The following is a 24,442-nucleotide window of genomic DNA, read 5'->3' as shown; positions in this document are numbered from 1 at the left end:
TTTATATATGTTTTCGAGTAGGTTTACAATGTTCTCATTTACTCCTTGTTGTCGCAATGAGTTTATAATTACTATGTGCTCCACTGAGTCAAAAGCATTAACATAATCAACAAAACTTAAGTACAGTGGTTTATTATATTATGTAGTATTCTCAGTTAGCTAATTCATTGTGTGTAGATGATCAGTAGTCAAATATCCGCTTGGAATCCTGTATGTTCAAGTGTAGCAGAAAAAGGCCAGACAGGAGTTGAGGAGAAGAAATAGATAAGTTTGCAAGGAAAACATGGCAGAGAAGGGCTCAGTCAAGGACTTCGTGGAGAAGGTTGGAGATGGCCTTTGTTCAGTAGTGGACTTGCAGTGGCTGCTGCTGCTGATGATGATCATGATGATGATATATACATAACAGATGTATACAAGGACAGATAGACAGATATAGATGTAGATACTGATACTTGAGTCAGCCTGATAAAATTCGTGAATTCTGTATGTCATCTCTGTTTTTTGTTATGAACTACGGTATCTGAACTACATCCAACCTTGCTTAATGTGTCAGAACGACGAATAGAGTAAAGAGTAAGATTAAGTGTGCTCAGAGCAGTGAAAAAGGTAACAAAGACAAAGAGTGAATGTGCAGATATTAATGATGGAATTATGTTTTCTGAACCGTGAATATCAGGTGGGTGTTGGAGTGAATCTGAAAGCTGTTATAATGATGTGTGGTGGATGAACTGAGAAGATGGGGCAAGTGTAGTCATGGGGTTGGTGAAAATAATGAGACAGGTGAGAGTGTGTGAGCCGAGAGTTTTTATACGTGTCATATTCAGTCGATTGTGTCCATATCAGGACAACCCGTATTAAAAATGAAGTTAATATTTCATTTAATTCCACTACCTATAATGTTTCTCAAAGAGAGAGAGAGAGAGAGAGAGAGAGAGAGAGAGAGAGAGAGAACGAACACATAGTTAACATACTGTATATATCACTCCTGTTTCTTAGTTCCCTGTTTTCTCTCTCTTATTCTGCTCGTATTCATCATTTCTTAGGTCCATTGTTCCTCCTTCCCGTGTCATCTAAATTCTCTCTCTCTTTCTCTCTCTCTACTCGTGCGTATGTGTGCATATATATATATATATATATATATATATATATATATATATATATATATATATATATATATATATCCGTCTACTTGTTAATCTACTTCCCTGTCTGTATGTCTCTCTGTCGAAGTATCCATTTGCCTCCCGGTGAATCCTTATACGCTGTCTCTGATCTCTCTCTCCTGGTCTGTACCATCAAGTCTGTCTCCTATATTCTTGTCCACTCTCTCTGGATTCCTCTTTACTTTCCCATACCTACTCTTCTCCCTCCCTTCCTTCCATCCTTGCCCAGTCATCTCCCTTACTTTTGTTTTCCTTCACTTTATCCTCTTTCCTCCCTTCAGCTTTCGCACTTTAACCATCTCCCTTTCCCACATCAATATTTTCTCATCCCCATACCAATATTACCTTCCCACTCCTGCTTCATCAGTCGTTCTCGTTCCTCTCCTCAACTAACCCATATTTCTTCCTCCATTTTTTTCATATCTTTCATTGTTCTTTTTTCCTTCTTTTCCCTCCTTCCCATTTCGTCGTTTTTTTCACCTTACTCTCCCTTTTCCTTCTCCCTCTCTGCCTTCCTTCCATCTCCTGGTTTCCTCTCCTCTTCTCTCCTTCGTTTCCTTCTCTTTTCCCCTCCTCTTCTCCTTTCATTCTCTATTTCTCTCACTATCCTTATTTCCATCACTGTTCTTCCTCTCCTTTCCCTCGTGTTCTTCTCCCTTCCATCATTCTCTGTATCACCTCTCTCATAATTTCTCTCTCCTCTTATTTCCTCTCTCATTTTCTTCATCGATGCCTTATTGAGCCATTTTCCTTTTCTTTCCTGCAACATTCCATTTTCTCTCTTCTCCTCACCTTCATCTCCGGCTACTCTCCTCTGAACCAATTTGCTTTCCATTCTCTCAATTTCTCCCTGTCCTCTCTTTTCCCTGATTTCACTCTCTCTGCCTTCTATCTCTTCCTCGCTGTCTCCTCCCTTTTCTTTTTATCATTCTTTCCTCACTCTGTCCCTCCTTTTTTTTCCTTTGTCGTCCATATTTTCTTTTCATTTCCTACCCGTCATTTGCTTCTCTCTTTTCTCCGCCTCCCCTCTTCTTTTCCTCTACCTCCCCTCCGTCTTTTCTGGCCAATTTTTCCTCCTTCATTTCCTTCCTCTCCCACACTAATGTGCCAGTCGCATTGCTTCTTTTCCGCCATTTTTTTTTTTTTTTACACTAGCGTTTACCTACCTTCCCCGATAAATATGCTAATATTGTAGTGACTTTTTTGCTGTGGGTATGGAAGGTACGGGTAAGTTGTATAACAAAAAGTTTTTTGGTTCACTTCTATATATATATATATATATATATATATATATATATATATATATATATTTAAATCTGTTTTTCCTCTGTAAAATTAAACGCCCTCACTGTTACAGACGCTCTTACGTCTCTTACTGCGACTAAAACCAAACTGGTTTGCTGGAGAAATATCCAAGTAGTCAAAGTTTTAAAACTATGTGTATTAATTTATTTGCCATAATAGATACACTAATGTTAGGTATACTACGTACCTAAGTAGCTGAGGATAATTCTATCCATTGAAAGGTTAAATCCGTCAGCTGTAGTATGTCCTTCCTAAGCTAAATAAATCTGTCAAGTGTGGGATGTCCTTTTAAAGCTAAGTAAATTCGTCTGGCGAAAGCCTGAATAGAAAAAATGGCTCTCGATCCGAGGGAATTAGAAAAGATTTCAATTAATCCCTTATAACTACAAGCGCAACAATGTATTCTGGCCAGGTTAATACCATAGGTTATGATCATCCTACCAGTCAGTGGATTAACACATACAATATTACGATGATTAACATCATGAAAAAATAAATATAAGCAGCTTAAATTTCATTATCATTTCTTCTTTACCCATACAAGTCAGTTCAGTTGATTTCCTCCTCTGCTTCTACTCGTTTTCCATTCTTTTTATCTTCATCTTTTATTCTTGCCGGGGCGAGGGGAGGGGACCAATGATTAATCTGTTCTCAGTTGCTCTTCCATTACTTTCACAGTTCCTCCTCTTTTACAAATATCGTACTTCTGGGAGAAAGTGATTAAATTTTTTGTTTTGGGAGGAAAAAGAAGAGCCAAAGGCCTGTAACTGCGTCCTTTCCCACATAGAGAAGGAAGCGAAAGCCAAAATCAAGATCAATTCAAGACGCCTGGGTAAAGTTCATGTGAAACAGTGAAACTTGTAGGGAGGCGGAAAAGCACTCTGAGGCAGACTTAATGTGCCTTGTCCACTACGCCCTCTCTTACCTAGCTCTTATCTCCTTGTCTCTGCCACTTCTAGCCTCATCTTCTACTGTCTTTTCTTGTTTCTACCTTGTTCCTGCTTTTTTTTTTTTCCGTCTCCCTCTCCATCCACCCACATCACATACCAAGATTCTCTATTATTTTTCCCAAATGCCGTCAAAAATTTTCCACAACCCCTCCCTCTCTGATTCCCTCTCTCTCTCTTTGCCCTTCATTTCACTCATTCCTTCTCTCATCTCACTCCTTCCCTCCCCTCTTCCCCTCCTTCTTACCTTGCCCTCTCTCTCTTCCTACTACTTCCTGCTTCCTCTTCATATGTCCACCTAACCTTCATTTTCTCCCTCCCTTTCTTTCGCCGATCTTATTCCCTCGTCCTTCCTCCCTCCCTTACTCCCACCCCCCGCTTTTTTTTTTTTTTTGTACTATTCTTTCCTTTCGCACTCATCCTTATCTTAATTTCTTTCTTTATCGTCTCCCTCTACCTCTCCACTAGCCTTCCTCTGTTTCCTCCTTCCCCTAAATCTCACTGTCTCCCTTTAACCCATCTCTTTCTGCTTCCCTTTGCCCATCTCTCCTTATTCCTTTATTTTCTCTTTCTCTTTTCTTCTTTCTCCTTTTGTCTCTCTCCCTTTTTCACTATCTCTTCCCAACTTAGTTATCCCATTCCTTTCCACTTTTCCTCATTTTTTTCCCTTTCCCTCTCTCCCTCATTGTTTCTCCCCTCATCTTATTTCTCTCTCCCTCGACGTACTTCCTTTTCATCGTTTAATCCTTCCCATCCTGACCACTTTTTCTACTTGCCTCCTTCTCCAGCCTCTGCCTGCCTTCACTTAATCCCTTCTCTATTCCCTAACTCCTTTTCTTCCTCAGTTCCCTTTTTTACTTTTTTTTTCTCTCTCTCTTCCCCTGTGTCTGTCTGTCTGCCTGTCTGTCTGTCTGTCTGTCTCTCTCTCTCTCTCTCTCTCTCTCTCTCTCTCTCTCTCTCTCTCTCTCTCTCTCTCTCATTACCTTCTACTTTTCCTTCGCCGCTTCCAGTGCGTCAGTACAGTAGAGTACGATTTCTTTACCGTGATTCGAACCGAGAGAATTCACGTACCTTAATTTCGTACCGTAAATTTAGTATCCATTCGTTACGTTCTACTAACATATTTATACTGAACCGTAAATTCGTCCTTGTTTTAAAAACCTCAGTCGGATATTTGATTAAAAAATACACACCAGTTATATGGTGACCATCCCATCCTGTTTACTGTTCGGCTGTTTCACAGTCCGTTTATCAAAGGCTATACCGCTTGCTTAACAGACTATGCAAATGCATGAATGAAAAAAAAAAGAGCGACTCCAAATTCGTGTGTTTGTGTGGGTGTTGGGGGACAGAGGGGAGAGCGTGAAGGTCTGTGCAAGCGTTAATGTGTTTTCACAGTTATCTCTGAACGCTAATACTGTAGTTACTGGCCAATGTTCGCCAACACTTACTACCTTAATTATGTCTGTCACCTTAAGTAATCTTCAAATTATGAAGACCTTTGCCTTTCCATAGCCGGACCCTTGCCACAGCCTCTATTGCCAAAATCTCCCTCCACCTTGTCTTACTCACGATTCGAGCTTGTGAACCTATTTAATCTGCCATACACGATTCAAAATCGTTGGCAGGGAATCCTGTCAATCATTTGCTCATGAATGTACCAGTATGTGTTTCACTGTGAAGGTATGTGTATGTACCTATGTATGTGTGAAGGTATGTGATGCACGAGCGTCTGTGTGCATGTGCGTCTGTATGTACCGGTATGTATAAGTGAATGTGTAGGATACTCGTATTGGTCTATTTATAATGTCTGCATGTTTTTATACACTAGTATTCATATCTGCAAGTTAATGTGAGTTCATGTATATACAGTATCACTGTATATATACTGTATAAGCTATAACTGCAGCTTATATCCTGCAACTGCATTAGCAATGATTTCCGGGAAGCAACCTGTCACAAGCGGTGCCACGCCTTGCACTGACCATACCTGCCCAGAAGATGCTCCTGAACGGGGAGGATCTGAGACGTGAACGGATCACAGTTATGTAACTTTTATGTCTGTCATTAGAGCTTATCCCTTAGCAACTTCCAGTACTTAGCATGGCGGCAGTGGGAGTATACTTACTAAGCAATATTATCTTAAGGAAAATATGAAATGTCTTATTAGTCCTTCTCTCTCTCTCTCTCTCTCTCTCTCTCTCTCTCTCTCTCTCTCTCTCTCTCTCTCGCTCTCTCACTCTCTCTCTCTCTCTCTCTCCTCTTTCTAACATTTTAACTTTTTCTTTCTTGTATTCTGTCCTTTATTCCTTCGCCATCCTTCTTCCTCTTTACCCTTCAATCTTTCGTCCCTGTAATTTCTTGTTTCCATCCTTCTCTTACTATTTATTTTCCTGATTTTGTCGTCTTTCGTCTATCAATTTTCACATTTTGTTCTTCTTCCTTTTTTTTTTCTTTTTTAATGCCTTTATTCTTTTTTTTTCTCTCCTTTTTCCTTATTCCATTTATTGTAATTCTTTTTTTTCCTTTTCTTCTTTCGTCATATATATATATATATATATATTCCTTTTCAACGTACTGTATTTTCTTCCTTTGTGTTTTTTCTCTCTTCCCAGTTTCTTCGTTCTTTTGATCGTAGCTTTTTCTCTCGCTTTTCCTTTTTCTTCTTCCTTCTTTTGTTCTGTTTTCTTCTCTTTGGTCTTACTTTTTTCATTTTTGCATATCTTCCTGCTTCTCTTTTTTCTTTCTTCATTTTATCCAGCGTCATTTGGGGGGGGGGGCAGCTCGCCCCCCTCCCCCAAGCTTTCTAAGGGGGCCTCCAAATCAAGGAGTTAATGAAAAAAATATATATAAGGTTAACACCGTGAAATTAAAAATACTTTGTGTTTAGCCTCAATACGTTTTAAGTGAATTATATCTTGTGTGTGTGTGTGTGTGTGTGTGTGTGTGTGTGTGTGTGTGTGTGTGTGTGTGTGTGTGTGTGTGTGTGTGTGTGTGTGTGTGTGTGTGTGTGTGTGTGTAATAATCACAATAATTTACTAGGTTTAATAAAGGAGGTCATTGTAAACCTGTTCCTAGCCAGCTGTTCAGTTAACTTTTTTTTTTATTGTATTCTGGCTATCATTATTAGCTTTTATTCATCTTAGGAAGTATCTACCTGTAGGTAGGAGTCTTAAGAGTTCATTTAGATCAGTGGTTCCCAAAGTGGACGTTGCTTTACTGGTTGAAGAACTTGAAGCTCTACAGGCATCATCATCCTATATATATATATATATATATATATATATATATATATATATATACAAAAGACAGTCCATCCACATCACAAACTCCAGTGACAACCAGCTGATATATCTAAGTCCCCCTATGATAAACCCAGTCAACCAAAATTGCGAAGCTAACCAAGCAATCAGAATAATAGGAAATTTAGAAGTCCCTATATTGATATATATTCTTGGTTAGAATACTCGGTCTCACAAGACGCGTGATACTGCTCGCCATATAGACACTATGCTGGAGCATCTGTTCGTAAGGAATAAGGATTAGGTAGGACACCGTTTATTGATGTTGGAACAAGGAAATGGTAAGATACAAGTACCCTTTTCAACAACATCAGGCAAGTGAAAGACACATTAATAGTGTGATTCCTTGGTCTGATGTCAAGGATATTCAGTCAGGGTCCATTCATTGTGCAGCATCTTCTCTATCTTCAGCTAGGCAACAAGAAACTGAGACAACAGGGAACATGTAGATTACTTTTAAAAGTGACTGCGTTAATGGGAAGGCCAGGTTTGTCTTTTCGTGGATATGATGAGGGTGGTGATACATTAATTTCAGGAAATTTTGTAGAAATTTTTCACCTAATTGTTGAATCAAATCTCTCTCTAAAACAAAGTTAGATAGACGATATGGTCATTATACAACTCCTCAAATCCAGAATGAGTTGATATCAGTTGTTGGAAGACACATCAAGGGCACAATCTGTGCTGCAGCACAAGAAGCCAAGCACTTTACAGTTCTGGTTGATGAAAGGAAAGACTTGTCAAAAAATGAACAGATGGCTAATCCTGTGCAGTACTTTAGTGAGGGTAAAGTGAAGGAACGTGCCACTGGAACCCATCACATGGAAAAAGTTGATGCTGCAAGTTTAGCTGATTTTATATATAAAGAGATAGAACAATCTGGTTTAATTTGGTATAAGTGTGTGGCTCAGTGTTATGATGGTGCTGGTGTAATGAGTGGATACTCTAGCGGGATTCAAGCAAGAATACGGGATAATAATTTCCCAAGCAGTATACATTCATTGCCCTGCACACAGGCTGAATTTAGTACTGGGCGACTGCATTAAGAATACCAGTGGCCTCTCTTCATATTTTTCGATTATTAACACACTTTACACATTTATTAAACAGTAACACAGGGAACCAACTTTTCACACAGGCACAGAAAGCAGATCTTCAGGTTTTGACACTAGAAAGACCTACTCTAACTAGATGATCTTACTATTATAGGTCAGTATCAAAGGTTAAGCTTCGCTATGGAAGTTTGCTATCAGTGCTTCATACAGTTTCAGAGGGTTCTGATTCAGAAGCTGCGGCAGAAGCAAAATGGACTGTACAAAAATTTAGTCTTTCACGTTTGTAATGGATCTACATATTACTGAACATGTCCTTAGAGTTACCAATAGTTTGTCAGATCAGCTTCAAGCAAAGGAAGCCTTACTATCTGAAGCTTGCTCTCTCATACAGTCAACTATTAATGAATTGCAGGTCTTGAGAACGGACGAGGCTTTCTCTGATATTTTTGACAAAGATAAAGAGTTTGCTTCAACATATGAGGCAGATACCAATTTGGAAATTCAAATCAGTTGAGCAGACCTAAGCCTAAGAGAATTCAGAAGGTATCACCAGGACTAAAGAGCATGATTCAGCTCTAGGGAGAAATGAGGTGAATACTTGTATTGCTCCAAAGACTGAAATCAAAAGAACCTATTTTGATAGATTTCTCCCAGAGCTTGATATTCGCTTCACACAAAACATGCCCCTAATAGAAGCAAAAAATGCACTTGATTGCAGTTCCAGAGACGTTATAGAATATGAGAAGTTTTCTATTATAGTACAGTCTTACATAGATATATACATAGATGAAATTCTTCTAGTTTCCCAAATATCTGTTGCAAAAGACATTTTCTCAGTAAGAGTGAGTAGCCAAAGAATCTGTTTTAATTATATGAACTCAAACAATTAGATTGTGCGTATTCAGAAACAGTGAAAATTATCAAAATTCTTCTCATCTTTCCATTAACTACTGCAGGCAATGAACGACTTTTTTCAATACTTAGCTTAGTCAAGACATATCTAAGAATCTCAACGAGAAATGATCGCTTAAGTGACTTGCTACTTATGGCCTCAGAAAAGGAACTTGTTAAAAATCTTAACTTTAACACCTGGTTGATAACTTTGCAAAGCAGAGATCACGGAGATATCCACTGCTGCAGTAGTTTATTCATTTTTCAATGCAAGAACGATACGTAGTTTAATTTTCAATATCCTCTAATGAATTCTTAATGAATATATTCTTCTTACGTGAGCCTCTTCCAAATTTAAAAAAACATCATTTTATTTCTCCCACCTCTTATTGTAGAGCTTACTTTTTCACATTACTTATTTTTGGGGCTAGTAAGTTAAAAGCTTTCCATTTTTAATTCAATTGCAAGTTTATATCTTTTCATTTTCAGTTTTATATTAATTATCATTTCATTACGCTGTAAGAATAAAGTCAGTTTAAGCTTTTACCAGTACAAATATTTTAACTGCTATTTGGTCTATTATCCAAGGTCATTAGCATATAATGCAGTGATATGTACCTTACCATGCACTTTAAATTACATATTCAACTTTACATAGAAATACTGCCGGTGCTAGAATATCCATTAGTGTGTCTTACAGGAAGTAATTGATTTTACAAATAATTTTATACAGTATATATATTTGTTTACTGCTTTAATTCTCTAAATACAGCTTTGCATGTGACTTCAAAAATGCTCGTTCGCCACCCCACTCATGTGGGGAGATGGGAGTAGGGGGGCCTCCTAAATAACTTACGCCCCCCCCCCCAAGGAAAATTGAAATGACGCCCCTAACTGTGAGTAATAGTGGGTTGGGTTTGGGAGGATTCTGGCCAGAGTTTGTGGTACGATGAAACACCAAAGACAATAACACGCACATGGAAAGAGAAGGAAAAGGTGTGGGTGATAATAACATGTGATTCAGAACATACACACATACGCCTGGACATGCAAACATACCTACATCACCAACGCTTAGTCTGGCACACACGTACAGTACACTGATAATTACATACACACGCGCACATACTGACACAGATAATTACACACACACACACACACACACACACACACACACATATTTAGGGTCATCACAAAGTAAACAGATCCATCAACACAACACAGTCTCGTCGTCTGTTTTTACCTGTTAATAGGTGTACTGGACCGTGACGTCAATTTTGTTGGCTAGGGCCATTTAGGGGTATATACTCAAGCAATTACAAAACCGTTATATCTTAATCATATATTTATTTATCAGTCCTGTAAGGCAGGGTTCTATCATTTTCGGGAGTTTGCCCTTTTCCCTTGCGCGAGAATCATCCTGTGTGTGTGTGTGTGTGTGTGTGTGTGTGTGTGTGTGTGTGTGTGTGTGTGTGTGTGTGTGTGTGTGTGTGTGTGTGTGTGTGTGTGTGTGTGCGCGCTAGAACAAAGATACATTTATTTATTTGTACTTACAGTAATTTCAGGTGCATACTTTTCTATTGATTTTTTTCCTAGTAATGCACCCCATGAGATGTTGAATTTTGTTAATATTTGAAAGTCATTCAAAGAAAAAGGGTGGTCATGAGATAATTAGTGCTCTCGAACAGCTGATGATGCCATCTGATGCAAGTCTTGTCCTGTTCTGTAGCTCTTTCCATAACGAGTTTGTTCAGATATTCTTATTTTATATGAACAGCTCGTACAGGACAAAATCCTACAATCTATGAAATCTCATTGACTGGATGTTTTGCCCTGTAAAGTGCAATAATAAGTGTCAGCTACTCGGGTGTTAACTCTTCGTTTTCCATTTCTAATTATAGCTAATAAAATTCGCATGTAACTTTTGGCAATTTTGGGAGGGCGTGGAGGAGGGAAGGGACATCAGAAACCCATATATCCTTCCCATGCAAACAACCGGAAGGTACTGACTGACTTTTTGTGTATGGGATGTGCCCAGTGGCACCTACAGCATGCTGGTCGACTACATGCAAGTTAAACAGGAAGGGTGAATAAGTTATGGCTGATATTTTATGCGTGGACCCTCTAGCACATAACTTTCAGCCGGCATTGTATATCGTATATATATATATATATATATATATATATATATATATATATATATATATATATATATATATATATATATATATATATATATATATTACAGGAATTTGTGTAACCAGTGATTTCATGAAATCCCTAGTGAAGTCTTGAAATGAGTTTAATTAGGATGGTTAACTTAGGCTACAGTTAGGTTAGACTGGGATAATCTAGATTAAGTCTAATTTAGGATAGGCCATGTTAGCTGGGATAGGTTAGCTTAGATTAGGATAATTTAGATGATTGCTAAGTTATGTTAAGCGTTCATCCATATTAACCTAACCAAACCTAGCCTAAGTAACCTAGCCTAAACTTAACCTTGATTATACCAGCCTAACCTAACCGCAGCCTAAACCTAAATCAACCCATCTCAATTTATACTCATTTCACGAATTAACTAGGGATTTCACGAAATCACTGGTAACACAATTGCCCCGGAAAATACGAGTATATATACATTTCTACGATAACATAACTGTATTCAGTTGAATAACAAAAAGGATTACGGCAGTTATAAGTTGTTTACCGCCACCCATACACATTTTCTAGTTGAGTTATCCTTCACTACCATCACCGAACATAGGAATTTTATCCTTAGTACTGTCAGTCGATTTTATTTAGTTAAGACAACCTTTATACAGTTAACTGATTAAGTATGAGTGAACAGTGTTGTTAGATATATTGTTAAGCTTAGAAGGGAAGGTGAAGAAAAGGAGGAATTCAGATTAGAATGCAGAAATAGGTTTTTGGTGTTGGAAACGTTGGAAGAGGGGGAGAGAAGTGTAGATGAGATGTGGGAGGATGTGAACAATGTTTTGCATGAGACTGCTGAATGTACGATTGGAAGGAGACATAGATTCAGGAGAAAGAAATGGATATCAGAGGAAACGTGGGATATGATAAAAAAGAGAGGTGAGGCTAAATTGAGGAGTGAGATGCAATGCGTTGATGAACGAGAGATTGAATTAGCAAGAGCTGCGTACTGGAGTTTGAATTCAGAAGTAAGAAGGTTAGCTAGGAGAGATAAAAGAAGATGTGTGGATGAAAAGGTTGCAGAGACTGAAATCTTAATAAAGAAAAATGATGGACAGAGTCAAAGAATAGCATATGAATCGTTTAGAGAACTGAGTGGTAATGCAGGTAAACGCAAGGAAATACCAGTTTGAGACAGGGAAGGAAATTTATTGACCAAAAATGGAGATATTAAAAATAGATGGAAAGAGCATTTTGAGACAGTTCTTAATAGACCAATACCACCAGAAGAGGATATACCGTCTGCTCAGGAAGATTTAAATATAGAAACAGGAGAGTTGAGGCTTGCAGAAGTGGAGAAAGCAGTAAAACAGTTAAAGAATAATAAGGCACCAGGGGAGGATGGTTTGTTTCCGGAAATGTTTAAAGTGGAGGGGGATAGATTAATAATGATCTTGACCAAGCTATTCAATAAGATATGGGTGACGGGGTTACTACCATCAGTTTGGAAGAATGGTGTAATTGTTAAAGTTCCGAAGAAGGGAGACCTGAGTGAATGTGGTAATTGGAGGGGAATCTCTTTGTCACCGATAGCTTTGAAAGTTTTCAGTAGAGTGTTGTTAAATAGGTTGGAGCCGGTGGTTAAGGGTATTCTGAGGGATGAACAGGCTGGTTTTAGAAAGGGACGTGGTTGCAATGATCAGATCTTTATAGTCAGGCATTTGATGCAGCAAGTTAATGAAATGAGAGTACCGTTAAGTCTTTGTTTTGTTGATTTTGAAAAGGCTTTTGATAGTGTTTCGAGAGAGACCATGGGGAAGATCATGAGACATTATGGAATACCAGAGGAGTTTGTGAGGGTCATTATGAACATGCATGAAGACACATTTTGTAAAGTGATGGTTGATGGTTGTCTGAGGGATTCGTTTGAAGTCAAGTCCGGAGTAATTCAAGGTGGTGTTCTATCGCCTTTATTATTTAGATTGGTCATTGATTACATTATGAAACGTGTTGGAACAGAAACCGGTGCAGGTATACTTTGGGGAGAGAACAGGAAACTTTTGGATTTAGATTATGCAGATGATATAGTTTTGATTTGTGATGGGCCAGAAGAGATGCAGAGAGTGTTGGACTGTTTGGTGAGTGAAGGTCGCAAGGTGGGTTTGGTTATTAATTGTGGAAAAACTGAAATAATCAATATGAATATGGAAAATGCGCAGGAATGTGTAATTGGAGGTATGGTTGTAAAGCAAGTTGATAGGTTTAAATATTTAAGTACTTATTTAGCCAAGGATGGTTCTTTGAACTTTGAATTCGAGGAAAGGTTAAAGAAGGCTAATCAGGCAATGGGAATGCTTAAAAATATTTGGAATAATAACAATTTTTCTGTGCATACAAAAATCAAACTTTATAAGGTAATGGTTAGGAGTATCTTAATTTATGGACACGAGTCTTGGTACAGCACAGTGACTATGGAAAATAAATTCTTGGTGTTTGAAAACAAAGCACTTAGAAGAATATTAGGAGTTAAGTGGTGGGAAAGGATACCAAATAGTAGAATTAGAGAAATAACGGGAGTGCAGCCGGTCGATGAATATGTTAGGTTCTCACGATGGAAGTGGCTAGGACATGTGTATAGGAGACAGGGAATAGTACGAGGTACACCAGGGTGGGTGGCACTTGGTAGGAGAGGTAGAGGAAGGCCAAAAGAGACGTGGGTAAGGACAATGAGACGGGAAGCTGGAGATGAGTGTTGGGGAGATCTTGAGGAGTTAGCACAGGATAGGATGTGGTGGTGTGAGTTCATCGAGGCCCTATGCATCCCCGAGGGTGCTACAGGAAATGATTGATTGATTGATTGAACAGTGAATACGAGGAATTTGTTACCGAGTAAAGATAATAATATCGTGCAGGATGTTGTGACAAACAATAAACACACACACACACACACACACACACACACACACACACACATATATATATATATATATATATATATATATATATATATATATATATATATATATATATATATATATATATATGTAGTGTGGTAGATGGGGGCGCTCACCATCCACTTATTCGATGTAGTGCTGCTCTCCGGTGTCTGCTCTTTCCTCTCCTCTATCCTTCTTTCCTTCCATCTTCTTCTTTCTTTCATTCTTGCCTCGTTCTTATGCTTACGGGTGACTTTACACTCCCTCTTCTGTCTTTCTTTCCCTCAATTTTTCCTCATCCTTCTGTCTATGAGTGACTCTGCACTGAGTGACAATCCAAATGATTTCCTGTACGCCAGGAAACCATTTACTACGCCGCTGGGTGGTAACCATATAACCAATATTTGGCACCTGGTGGTGTAGTGGGTCATTACGGTGCTCTAATCGGAGTGAGCCGGTGAAGGTTTATGTCCAAGGAATGGTTGGGGTTTATTGCTCACGTAATGCCATTCACGGATGAGTGATGCTGGTCACTCTCATCTTAAATGTCAGGACCAATTTGCCTAGCCCCGGCTCCTACGCTTCTCATGAGGCAACGTAGGATTGGATGATGGACGGATATATGGGCTACTGTACAGTATATATATATATATATATATATATATATATATATATATATATATATATATAATGTGTCCGACTCTGGGCATAGGCTTCACAGCCTGCTCCTAAGGCCCATTAGTCCTCCTGCATACCATACACGTATTTGCTGAAATGTATAATAATAGACATATTGTCACATAGCTTCATCAGATGTATACTGGTGGATGTCTAATTAGGTGGATCGATATGTTGAATGGGAAAGGGTAGAGATATACAGGGTGAGATGTACTGTATAGAGATAGATGGGCATTTAGCAGTTTTGAAATGTACGTGTACAGTAAACTGGTAAATGTAAATCAGATCGAGATATATACAAATAATCGGGCAGTTAAATTGATGAAGATAAATACCAATAAATGGACGTGCAAAAAATGTGTATGAAGGCTGTAGTGATATACAGGATGTGCTATTATATTGACCGAGATATAAACTAATACATGAACTTTTGATAGATCGATAAAATGATGAATCAAATACCCTGTCCATAAAGAAAAAAACAACAACGTTGGGAAGTTAGGCTGAGTACGGTAGCTGAACTTCTTCACACAAAGGACAGCACTTGTATTTTATTTGTGCCACCCCAAGATGATGTTACTTATTTTTTTTTTTTTTTTTTTTAGGGATATAGATAGACTTCATTAACCCGTAAAATTGTTAAAATCATCTAGTGGTAGGATGATTAAAACTTTAACTTGTAAGAATTCATTCGCAGTTTATTATTATTGCTACCAGACAATTTCGTTTAGTTTGGGAAGGATATGCAACAATGAAGGGGTTAGTTAAGGGGATATCAAGTACTTCATGTAAGAAAAAAAAAAGTACTAACACCATTACTCCAGTGAAAGAAACAAGTATTTAACAGAAATTACGTCATTCAAGCGACGAAATAAATCTGAAAAAGACGTCCTCGTAGTCAAAAGTTTAACACTAAATCCATAAATGAATGCAAATCATTCAATTTAGGCAACTGTTGGTCGTGTCAGGGGCAGGATTTTAATTTTTGCCACGAATTAGTTGTCCAGCCCATGGGTATGAAAACATTCAGACTGATATCAATGGAAGGTAATGAAATAAAGTTCTTTTCTAACAATATATATATATATATATATATATATATATATATATATATATATATATATATATATATGTGTGTGTGTGTGTGTGTGTGTGTGTGTGTGTGTGTGTGTACACATGTGCACTCGGCAAGAGTTACTCTTGTCGAGTGTTCGTATACCGGTGTATATATATATAATATACATATATATCTATATCTATATCTATCTATCTGTCTATCTATCTATCTATCTATATCTATATCTTTATATATCTATATCTATCTATCTATCTATCTATCATCAGCTGTTGAATGTCCACTGCAGAATCGGTTTATCCCGACCCAAGTGGAGACGATACGGCCTATGTTTCTCTACCAAGTGGCTTAGGCTGTCTGGTAGAGATGGTATGTAGGGTGAGAAGTGCTTGTATGTGTAATTGTAGTGTTGGAGTGGCTTTGGATGTGTGTGTAGTCTGTGAAGCAAGTGCAATCGGCCAGCGCAGGCCGACTGGGTGCAAGCATACTTTATAGTATGCGACACTGGTTCAACCACAGCACCCCTTAAGTCTGCCAAAGCAGTACGAGGCCTGGTGAACACTCCCGAAGTTTATTACCCTGGCGGGGCACGAACTCTCGTTCCCCCATGTACGAAACGCACACCCTACCACTGTGGTTCCATATATATAGATAGATAGAGAGAGAGAGAGAAAGATACATGGATAGATGGATAGATATACAGATAACTAGAAACAGATTCTTAGACAATGTGTATCTAACTTATGGTCTCTCTCTCTTTCTCTCTGTACATCAGTATTTTTTTTTCTGTTTCAAAGGCTCAATTTTTTTTTTTTTCTTTAACGTGTCCGACTCTGGGCAAAGGCTTCATGGCCTGTTCCCAAGTCCCAGTAGTCCTCCTTGGGGCCCAGTAGTCCTCCTATATCTCCACATCTCACCACTTCGGCTCTAACATCCACCATCCATATTGAATACATCCTAGGGCTGTCTCATACAGGACTGGTGTACTGGTATTAGCCGGAGTACTTTTCTGACATGTCGGCGGGTCATCTGGTAGATCAAAAAAGTCTGTTTTTAAAGAAATTCAAATTCTTAAACTGTTCCTTGCACCAGCCGGGATTCGAACCTGGGTCCATTTGGACTGCAGGCCGCCTCTCTACCGATTCTGCCACATTATCTGATACATGTCAAAACTTTACGGTATATCTAAGTATGTAGTACTGTAAAACTTTAAAGGACAGCAATAATGAGTGATTAAAATTTACAAGTAATTGCACTAATATTACCGTCATTTCCATCAACATCTCTCCCCTGATCCGTTTTCTCACCTAGATACCGGGTGAGGCTGGATACTGGGACAAAGAAAGACATTAGCAACAGCAACTACAATGGCAAAGGTAGAACAGACTAGGAAAACTCTATCTATCGCTCTGGCTATATGAAGAACCCTTAATCCCATATGGAGTTGTCACTAACAAATCACTTCTCACCGACCTGTCCCGTCATTTGACTGTCCTCTTTCCAACTCACACCCCCTCTCCAACTCATCCTTGGTCGCCCCTTCCCCCTCTCAACCACCACCTCACTCACATACATTCTTCTATTCAATTTCTAATTCTCCACCCTCTCCACATGGCCAAATAATCTCAGAGTATTTTTCATAACACTTTCAGACACATTCACGTCAGTACCACAACGCTCCGTTATGTCGTTTGTCTTTCGTCTCTCCATGCAACTTCACATTTATCTCTCAATTAACTCATTTTCACTGCTCTCATTCTTTAGTTGTGTTTTTGCAAAAGATTCTAAGCTCCGCTTTAGTGTTTTAAAATGGGGTCACAATAATGTCATGCAGCGACATTTTTAATTTTATGTTCACTTCCCTATTGCTGATCACTGCTTTCCGTGAACTAAAAACAAAGTTACGAAAGCAGTAATAGACAGAACAGTTAAAAGGAGAACAAAATCTAGAACAATGAAGACAGAACTACAGAAACAATAGTAAGTAAAACGTACACGGTAGTAAATTAGTAGAGACGATAAAGAACTAACTGGCAAGAACAGCTAAATGAGCGATATATCATCGTCATCATCATCATTAAAAAACTAACAGACGTAACAGCAAAATGAGAGATATAATAACATCATCATTAAAAAGCTAATAGACATATGGGCGCTATTTCAGCATAAAAAAAAAAAAAACTGACAGAACAGCTAACTGAGCGATATAATATCATTATCATCATTATCATCAGCATCAGCATCATATTTGCCGAAAGAAGAAATGACTGAAAAATAAGAATGATTACAGAACCCCAGTGAGACTGCAGCCACCCGAATTTTATGAAAAACAGGCAAATGCATAATGAGAGGAAAATTTTCAACCCGAATACATAACACGTAGTTCATAGTTACCTGGATTTTTGCCTAGCAACTGAAAAGGTGACATACCCGTTTTAATCTATCCCAGCCAGTACAAGCGCCTTCCTGTATGTTGGAGAAACACACATAATCTTGAATAAATGTGGAAAGCTTTTAACGTTCTAGCCGGGAATCGAACGAGACTCCTCAACAGGAGCGAGGCACCGTGTCACTACACCATGGTATGATGAAAAATAAGCCACCTGAGTTGCAAGAAAAATCAGGTTAATACATTATGAGAGGATATTTTTTAGTCCCTTGAGGGGCGCCCCGTCCCAGAACTGGCATAGGTGAATACCTATCAATATGCAAAATTTCACGACCTTAGGTAAAAAAAAAAAAAAAATTTGGCCGTGCATAACGACTGTGGTCAAGACCCCCCCCTCCCTGTGGGGGACGGACGGCAGGAGTTCCATCATTCTTATAACCTTGTGCAAGTGAATCTCTACCACAGTGCCTAAATTTATCTTTCTACTGTAGGTGAATGAACTAGCAATGCTTAACGCTGGTGGTGCACCCAGGGGTTGCAGCCCCAGTGGGGAGTGGCCCATGGGGGTCCAACCCTGCCTGAAACCTGACCCAGAAGGAAGTCGCTTCCCTAACACTCTTCCCATTTGGCATGGATCCCATTTCTCAAGAATGTAACTCAGTGAGGGAGGGAGGGAGGGAGTGACAATGTTAGGGATGAGAAATATATTTGGCGCAAATGAGAAAAGAAAAGAAATGAGCCCATTAGCAGAATCAACGACTAATGTATAAAAAAAATGTAGACAGAGACAAACATTTTGGTCGTACTATGGGGTGGTACTACTACTCTGTGGCCAGGTTGTGTTAGGAACAATACTGCCACCGTATTCCCTGTGTGTAGTAAAAGGCGACTAAAAGGAGCGGGGTGAGGGGATTAGGGACCTCCTCCTCAGTTTTTTCTCTATCTATCTATATACCTAGGCTGCTTCCCCCAAGGAAAGGAAGGTAGCCGAGACAGGATGACACACTCTCCATTTACTCATCTATTCAAACACATTCGCATCTTAGCCCCAAAGGGGAGAAGGGACAGATCCTCACCACATCACACCGCACAAGGGTCAACTGCGCAGTGCAATCAGTGACATCCACAGCAGGGCCCGACAGCAGAGCTGGTTCACCCCTGCCACATCATAATAGGCCCATCCCCTTACCCACACCTGACCTGACTAGTTTTTTAGTTCCTAAAAAGAGACAGGCCAGAAAAAGGGATGTGGGATTGAGTTATCCCCGTACCCTGAGGATTGAGTCTATGAATGTGCGTGGATGTAGTACGATTGAGGCTAAAAGGGAGGAGATTGGGAGAATGTTTGTGAGAAGAAAGTTGGTGTGTTAGCTTTGGGTGAAACGAAAATGAAAGGGAAAAGTGAGTCTATGTTTGGAAGTGTGAATGGAAGATTGTCAGGTGTTGACAGAGGAAGAGGAAGAGAAGGTGTGGCCTTGTTAATGAGTCCGGAAGTACAGCAGTATATGACTGAACGGAAGGAGGTGTCATCGACTGATGTGGGTGAAAGCGAAAATTGAACGTGAGTTTTGGGTGTTTGTGAATGCATATGGGCCTGGTAGTGAAAGGGATGAAGAAGAGAGGGATTCTTTCTGGAATGATGTTGATGAGTGTCTGCAGAGTTTTGGAGCGAATGTGAATGTGGTAATGATGGGAGATCTGAATGCTAGAGTAGGAAATGTAGCAGTTGCAGTTGTAGTTGGTATGCAGGGTGTGCCTGGAAGAAGGGAAAATGGGGAACGAATGATAGGGATGTGTGTTGAGCGAGAGATGGTTATTGGAAATTCCTTGTTTGAGAAGAAAGATATTTATAAGTATACATGGGTGAGACAGGAGGGTGGAAGGGTTGTTGATAGAGCACTGATGGACTATGTGGTTGTGTTCAGGAATGTAATAGGACGATTGTTGGATGTGAGAGTTCTGAGAGGGGAGAGTGGAGGTATGTCTGACCACTACCTGGTGGAGAGCAAGTTAAGAGTAGGTAAGAGGTGGGTGAGAGCTAGGAGAGTTAGGTGTAGCAGGGAGATTTTGAAAGTGAGTGGATAAAAGAGAGAAAATGATAGAGTGTCAGGAGAAATTTAAAGATGAGTGGAACGCAGTGAAAGATCGCGAAAATGGCAGTGTGGAGGAGGAATGGCAGTTATTTAAGAGTGCTGTGGTGGTGCATGCGGAAGAGGTGTGTGGTATGAGACGGGTGGGTGGTGGTATAAGAAAAGGAAGATTTTTTGTTTTTTTAATGCGAGGAAGAAGGGACCAAAGGCCACGAGCCCGTTAACTGTTCCTTCCAAGAGAAAAACAAAATACAAGAGATAGCCAAATTCAAGATCCGATCATTTCGAGATGCCTGGACACACTGCGTTTGAAAGACTGGAGATCATAGGAAGCAGGAAATACAGACAGAGGGAGACAGTTCCAGTGTTACCGGTTGCATAAATGAAGGACTGGGAGTAACGATTAACTCTTGCATTAGAGAGCTGGACAGAAGAGAGATGAGCGATTGTTGCTAGACGGGTGCTACGTGCCCGCCGTAGAGTTGGAGGAATGCATGCAGACAGTTCAGAGGAGCAGTGACCATTGAAATAGCGATAGAAAAGAGATAAAGAGGCAACAATGCGGCGAAGAAACAGAGTTTGAAGGGAGGCAGTAAGAGGAGGAGAGTTAATGAGACGAAAAGCCTTTGACTCCACCCTATTGAGAGAAGCTGTATGTGGGGAACCTCCCCACACATGAGAGCTGTACTCCACACAGGGGCGGATAAAACCCCTGTATAGAGTCAGCAATTGTGCAGGGGTAAAGAAGAAACGGAGTCAGCTTAGCACACCTAATCTCTTGGAAGCAGATTTTACAAGAAATGTAATATGATCTTTCAAGATAAATCCTGTGTAAATGAAACCCCAAGCATGTTCAAGGATGATGCAGGATTAAGTTGAATATTATTTAACATTAATGGGTATACCTGTGGAAGATTTTGTCGACTTGATAGGTGTAAGAACTGAGTCTTTGATGCATTAATAACAACCAGATTATTTTCACCCCAGTCAGAGACATGAGCCAAGTCAGACATTAGGTGTGCCATAGCCTCATCCCTTGTTTGTTGAAGTAACTGTTGAGATGGGCGTTGTGGGAACCGAACGGAAAGGTGAAGGGTGGAGTCATCAGCATATGAGTAGATAGGGTTAGATGTACACCCGAAAGCAGTAATCGGTAGCCCCCCTATCTATCTATCTATCTATCTATTGCCAGACGCCTCAATCCCGTTTGGGGTGGCCACAAACAAATCGCCTCCAAGTCGCCCTGTCCCCCGCCATTTCACTGCCCTGCTCCCAACTCACACCCCCCTCTCTCATATACCTCTCCACCCCATCCCTCCATCTCATCCTCGGTCTCCCCCTCCCTCTTCCACCCTCCACCTTACTCATATACACTCTCTTCGTCAGTCTTTCACCCTCCATCCTCTCCACATGGCCAAACCACCTCAGTGTGTTAAACACAACGCTTCCTATCACATCCACATCCACACCACAACGCTCCTTTATATCCTCATTCGTCAGCCTGTCTCTCCACGTGACTCCACAGGCTCCTCTTAAATAACTCATTTCCACTGCTCTCACTCTTGACTTGTGTCCTTCCAACAATGTCCAAGCTTCACTTCCGTATGTTAGAGTTGGTATCACAATACTGTCATGTAGTAACTTTTTTACTTCCATGCTCACTTCCCTGTTTCTTATCACTGCTTTCAAGGAACCAGCAACCTTTCTTCTCTGCTGTACCCTTTCAAGCACTTCACCCTCCAAACCTCCATCCTTACTCATCACACTACCCAAATACTTAAACGTACTCACATTTTCCAATTCCTCACCATCCAACCTCGCTGTACATTCACTGACTTCACCTCTCTCAAAGACCATCACTTTACTCTTCCCTACATTCACCTTTAGGTTCCGTTTCTTACACACTCTCCCAAACTCATCCACCAAGCCTTGCAGCTCCCCTTCGTCTTCACTCAACAACACAGTATCATCTGCAAACAACAGTACAGGGAGTTTCCAAACACTATCCTCTCTCACCAGGGCCACTCCAACATCCACTACCCTACCTTGTACCTCTTTTATTACCCCATCCATGTACAGATTGAACAACCATGGAGACATGACACATCCCTGTTTCAAACCAACTTTCAAAGAGAAAAATTCACTTAGTTCACCATCCACACGCACTGCAGCCTTCGCACCATCGTACATACTCTTCACAGCATTCAACAACTTCCCATCTACTCCATATATTCTTAACACTTTCCACAATCCTTGTCTATCCACCCTGTCATATGCTTTCTCCAAATCCATGAAAGCCGCATACAACTTCTTTCCCTTCTCTAGAAACTTTTCCACTAAAGATCTAAGAATGAATATCTTATCTACACAACCTCTTCCCTTCCTAAAGCCTCCCTGTTCTTCTCCAACTAATTTCTCTCTTCTTTCTCTAACTCTGTCTATAAGTATCCTACCATACACTTTTCCTATTATACTAAGAAGACAAATGCCCCTATGATTACCACACACTTCTTTTTCCCCTTTTCCTTTGTACAAGGGAATAATTATACCTGACTTCCAATCCTCCGGGACTCTACCTTCCTCCCAGGCCAATCTGCACATCTTCCACATCCATTCTACTACTATCTCTCCCCCATGCTTCAGCATTTCACCACACACTCCATCAATTCCTGGGGCTTTCCCCGATTTAACTTTCTTCATTGCTTCCACAACTTCTATCCTACTGATTTCTTCCTGTCTTCTCACCTTCCTAGTTCTCCCAGCCATTCACCAGCCACTTATACTCGCATTACTTCCATCCTCTACGTTCAACAATTCCTTAAAGTGTTTTCTCCATCTGCTCACTTTTTCTCCCTTCTCCACTAGTAATCTACCATTTTTATCTTTCACTCCCCTGCTAACTTCACTTCCACCCTGTCTTACTCTTTTCACTTCTCTCCAGAACATTTTCTTACAGTCCCTCCACTTTACACTCAAATTCCTTCCAAATTCCTCATGCACTCTCTTCTTACTCTCTCTTACTAATCTTTTCACCTCTCTCTTCCTTTCCACATATAACTCTCTCTTCCGCCTCTCAACTTCTTCCACGCCCCTATTTCTCATCCATTCATTGTATGCTTTCTTCTTTTGTGCCACTGCCTGTTTCACCTCTTCAGTCCACCACGCTGTTCCTTGCACCCCCTCCGTCTTCTCTTCCTTCCACACACCACATCACATGCTGCACATATTTCTTCTGTAAATATCTTACACACACCTTCCACGTCTCCCATCTGCTCCAATTCATATTTGCCCAATCGTTCCTCCACTTCTCTCTTATACTCTGCCTTTTTCTCATCCTCTTCTAACCTTTCCACTCTCCTTGCAACTACTCCTTCCTCTCGTCTTTCCCTTCTTCTATTCCTCCATCTTACTTGCATCCTAATTCTGGCCACGACCAAGTAGTGGTCAGAAAGTCCACTCCCCCAACCTCTATACACTCTTGCGTCCTTTACACATCTTCGCATCCTTTCATCCACACACACATAATCAATCATTGCCTTCCTTTCATTCAGTTCACCACCCACCCTTCTCATCACTCGCAATGTATACCTGTGGATCATTTTATGCCTGAAGAGGGTATTGGCTATTACCAACCCCCTCCCAGCACAAATGTCCACTAACGCACTCCCATTCTCATCTACCTCAGCAGGCACACCCCACTCACCAACTATTCCATCCACCTTCACATTACCAACTTTAGCATTCATATCACCAATCAAAAACACTCTCTCATTCCTTCCAAACTTTTCCATGCACACTTCCACATTTGTCCAGAACTCTTCTCTCACTCTTCTAGCACGATCTTGCGTTGGCGCATACACACACACAATCGCCCACATTTGTATTCCAACTTTCAACTTTACCCATCACAGTGCTTCTCCACGTTCATATTCAAGCTAGTAACACATTACTACTCGTAGTAATTCAAGCCAAGGGAAGGATAGACCGGGCGAACGAACACGGCCTCCCCCCCTCCCCAACCCCCACCCCGCCCTACTCCACCCTTCTCTACCCAACTCCTGTCTAAACGATGCTGGTAGGTTTGTATTATATGTGGTTGGTGATGTTACGTTGTGTCCGTGTCTGTATGATTTAATATTTACATGCGTTAATATTAGCATTAATAACATACCATGAGTAATGTGCAACAATGTGTTACTAGCTTGAATATGAACGTGGAGAAGCACTGTGATGTAAATAAAGGCAGAATGAAAAAAAAACGGAGTGAGTATAGTTTTATTGCATTTTATTAATACATTCATATTAATATCAAGTAAATAATATTCACATTTCGAGTGTATGAAACTATTTCACCCACATTCACGATATCTGTTACCATCTGCCACTCCACCCCCCCACCACCCGCACCCTTTGTTGCCGCTTCACCGCAGTGCGAACCAAAAAATCCCAGAACATGA

The 24,442-nt window shown here is 40.1% G+C and overlaps 1 protein-coding gene across 1 annotated transcript in view; it reads left to right on the top strand.

Moving 5' to 3' along the window:
* The first annotated feature begins 283 nt into the window (after positions 1-283).
* LOC145415007 (uncharacterized) overlaps positions 284-24,442 on the top strand; it is a 90,928-nt gene continuing 66,769 nt past the window's right edge. The window contains exon 1 of the mRNA XM_080284425.1: positions 284-322. Coding sequence (XP_080140551.1) covers positions 284-322 — 39 coding nt within the window. The remainder of the gene's footprint in view (positions 323-24,442) is intronic.

The sequence above is a fragment of the Coenobita brevimanus genome, chromosome 101 (genome assembly GCF_032717465.1).
Source record: "Coenobita brevimanus isolate Jiangsu-jjx chromosome 101, ASM3271746v2, whole genome shotgun sequence".
In the NCBI taxonomy this organism is placed as follows: Eukaryota; Metazoa; Arthropoda; class Malacostraca; order Decapoda; family Coenobitidae; genus Coenobita; species Coenobita brevimanus.
The sequence above is the reverse complement of the archived record's forward strand: the minus strand, read 5'-3'. Positions and strand labels throughout refer to the sequence as shown.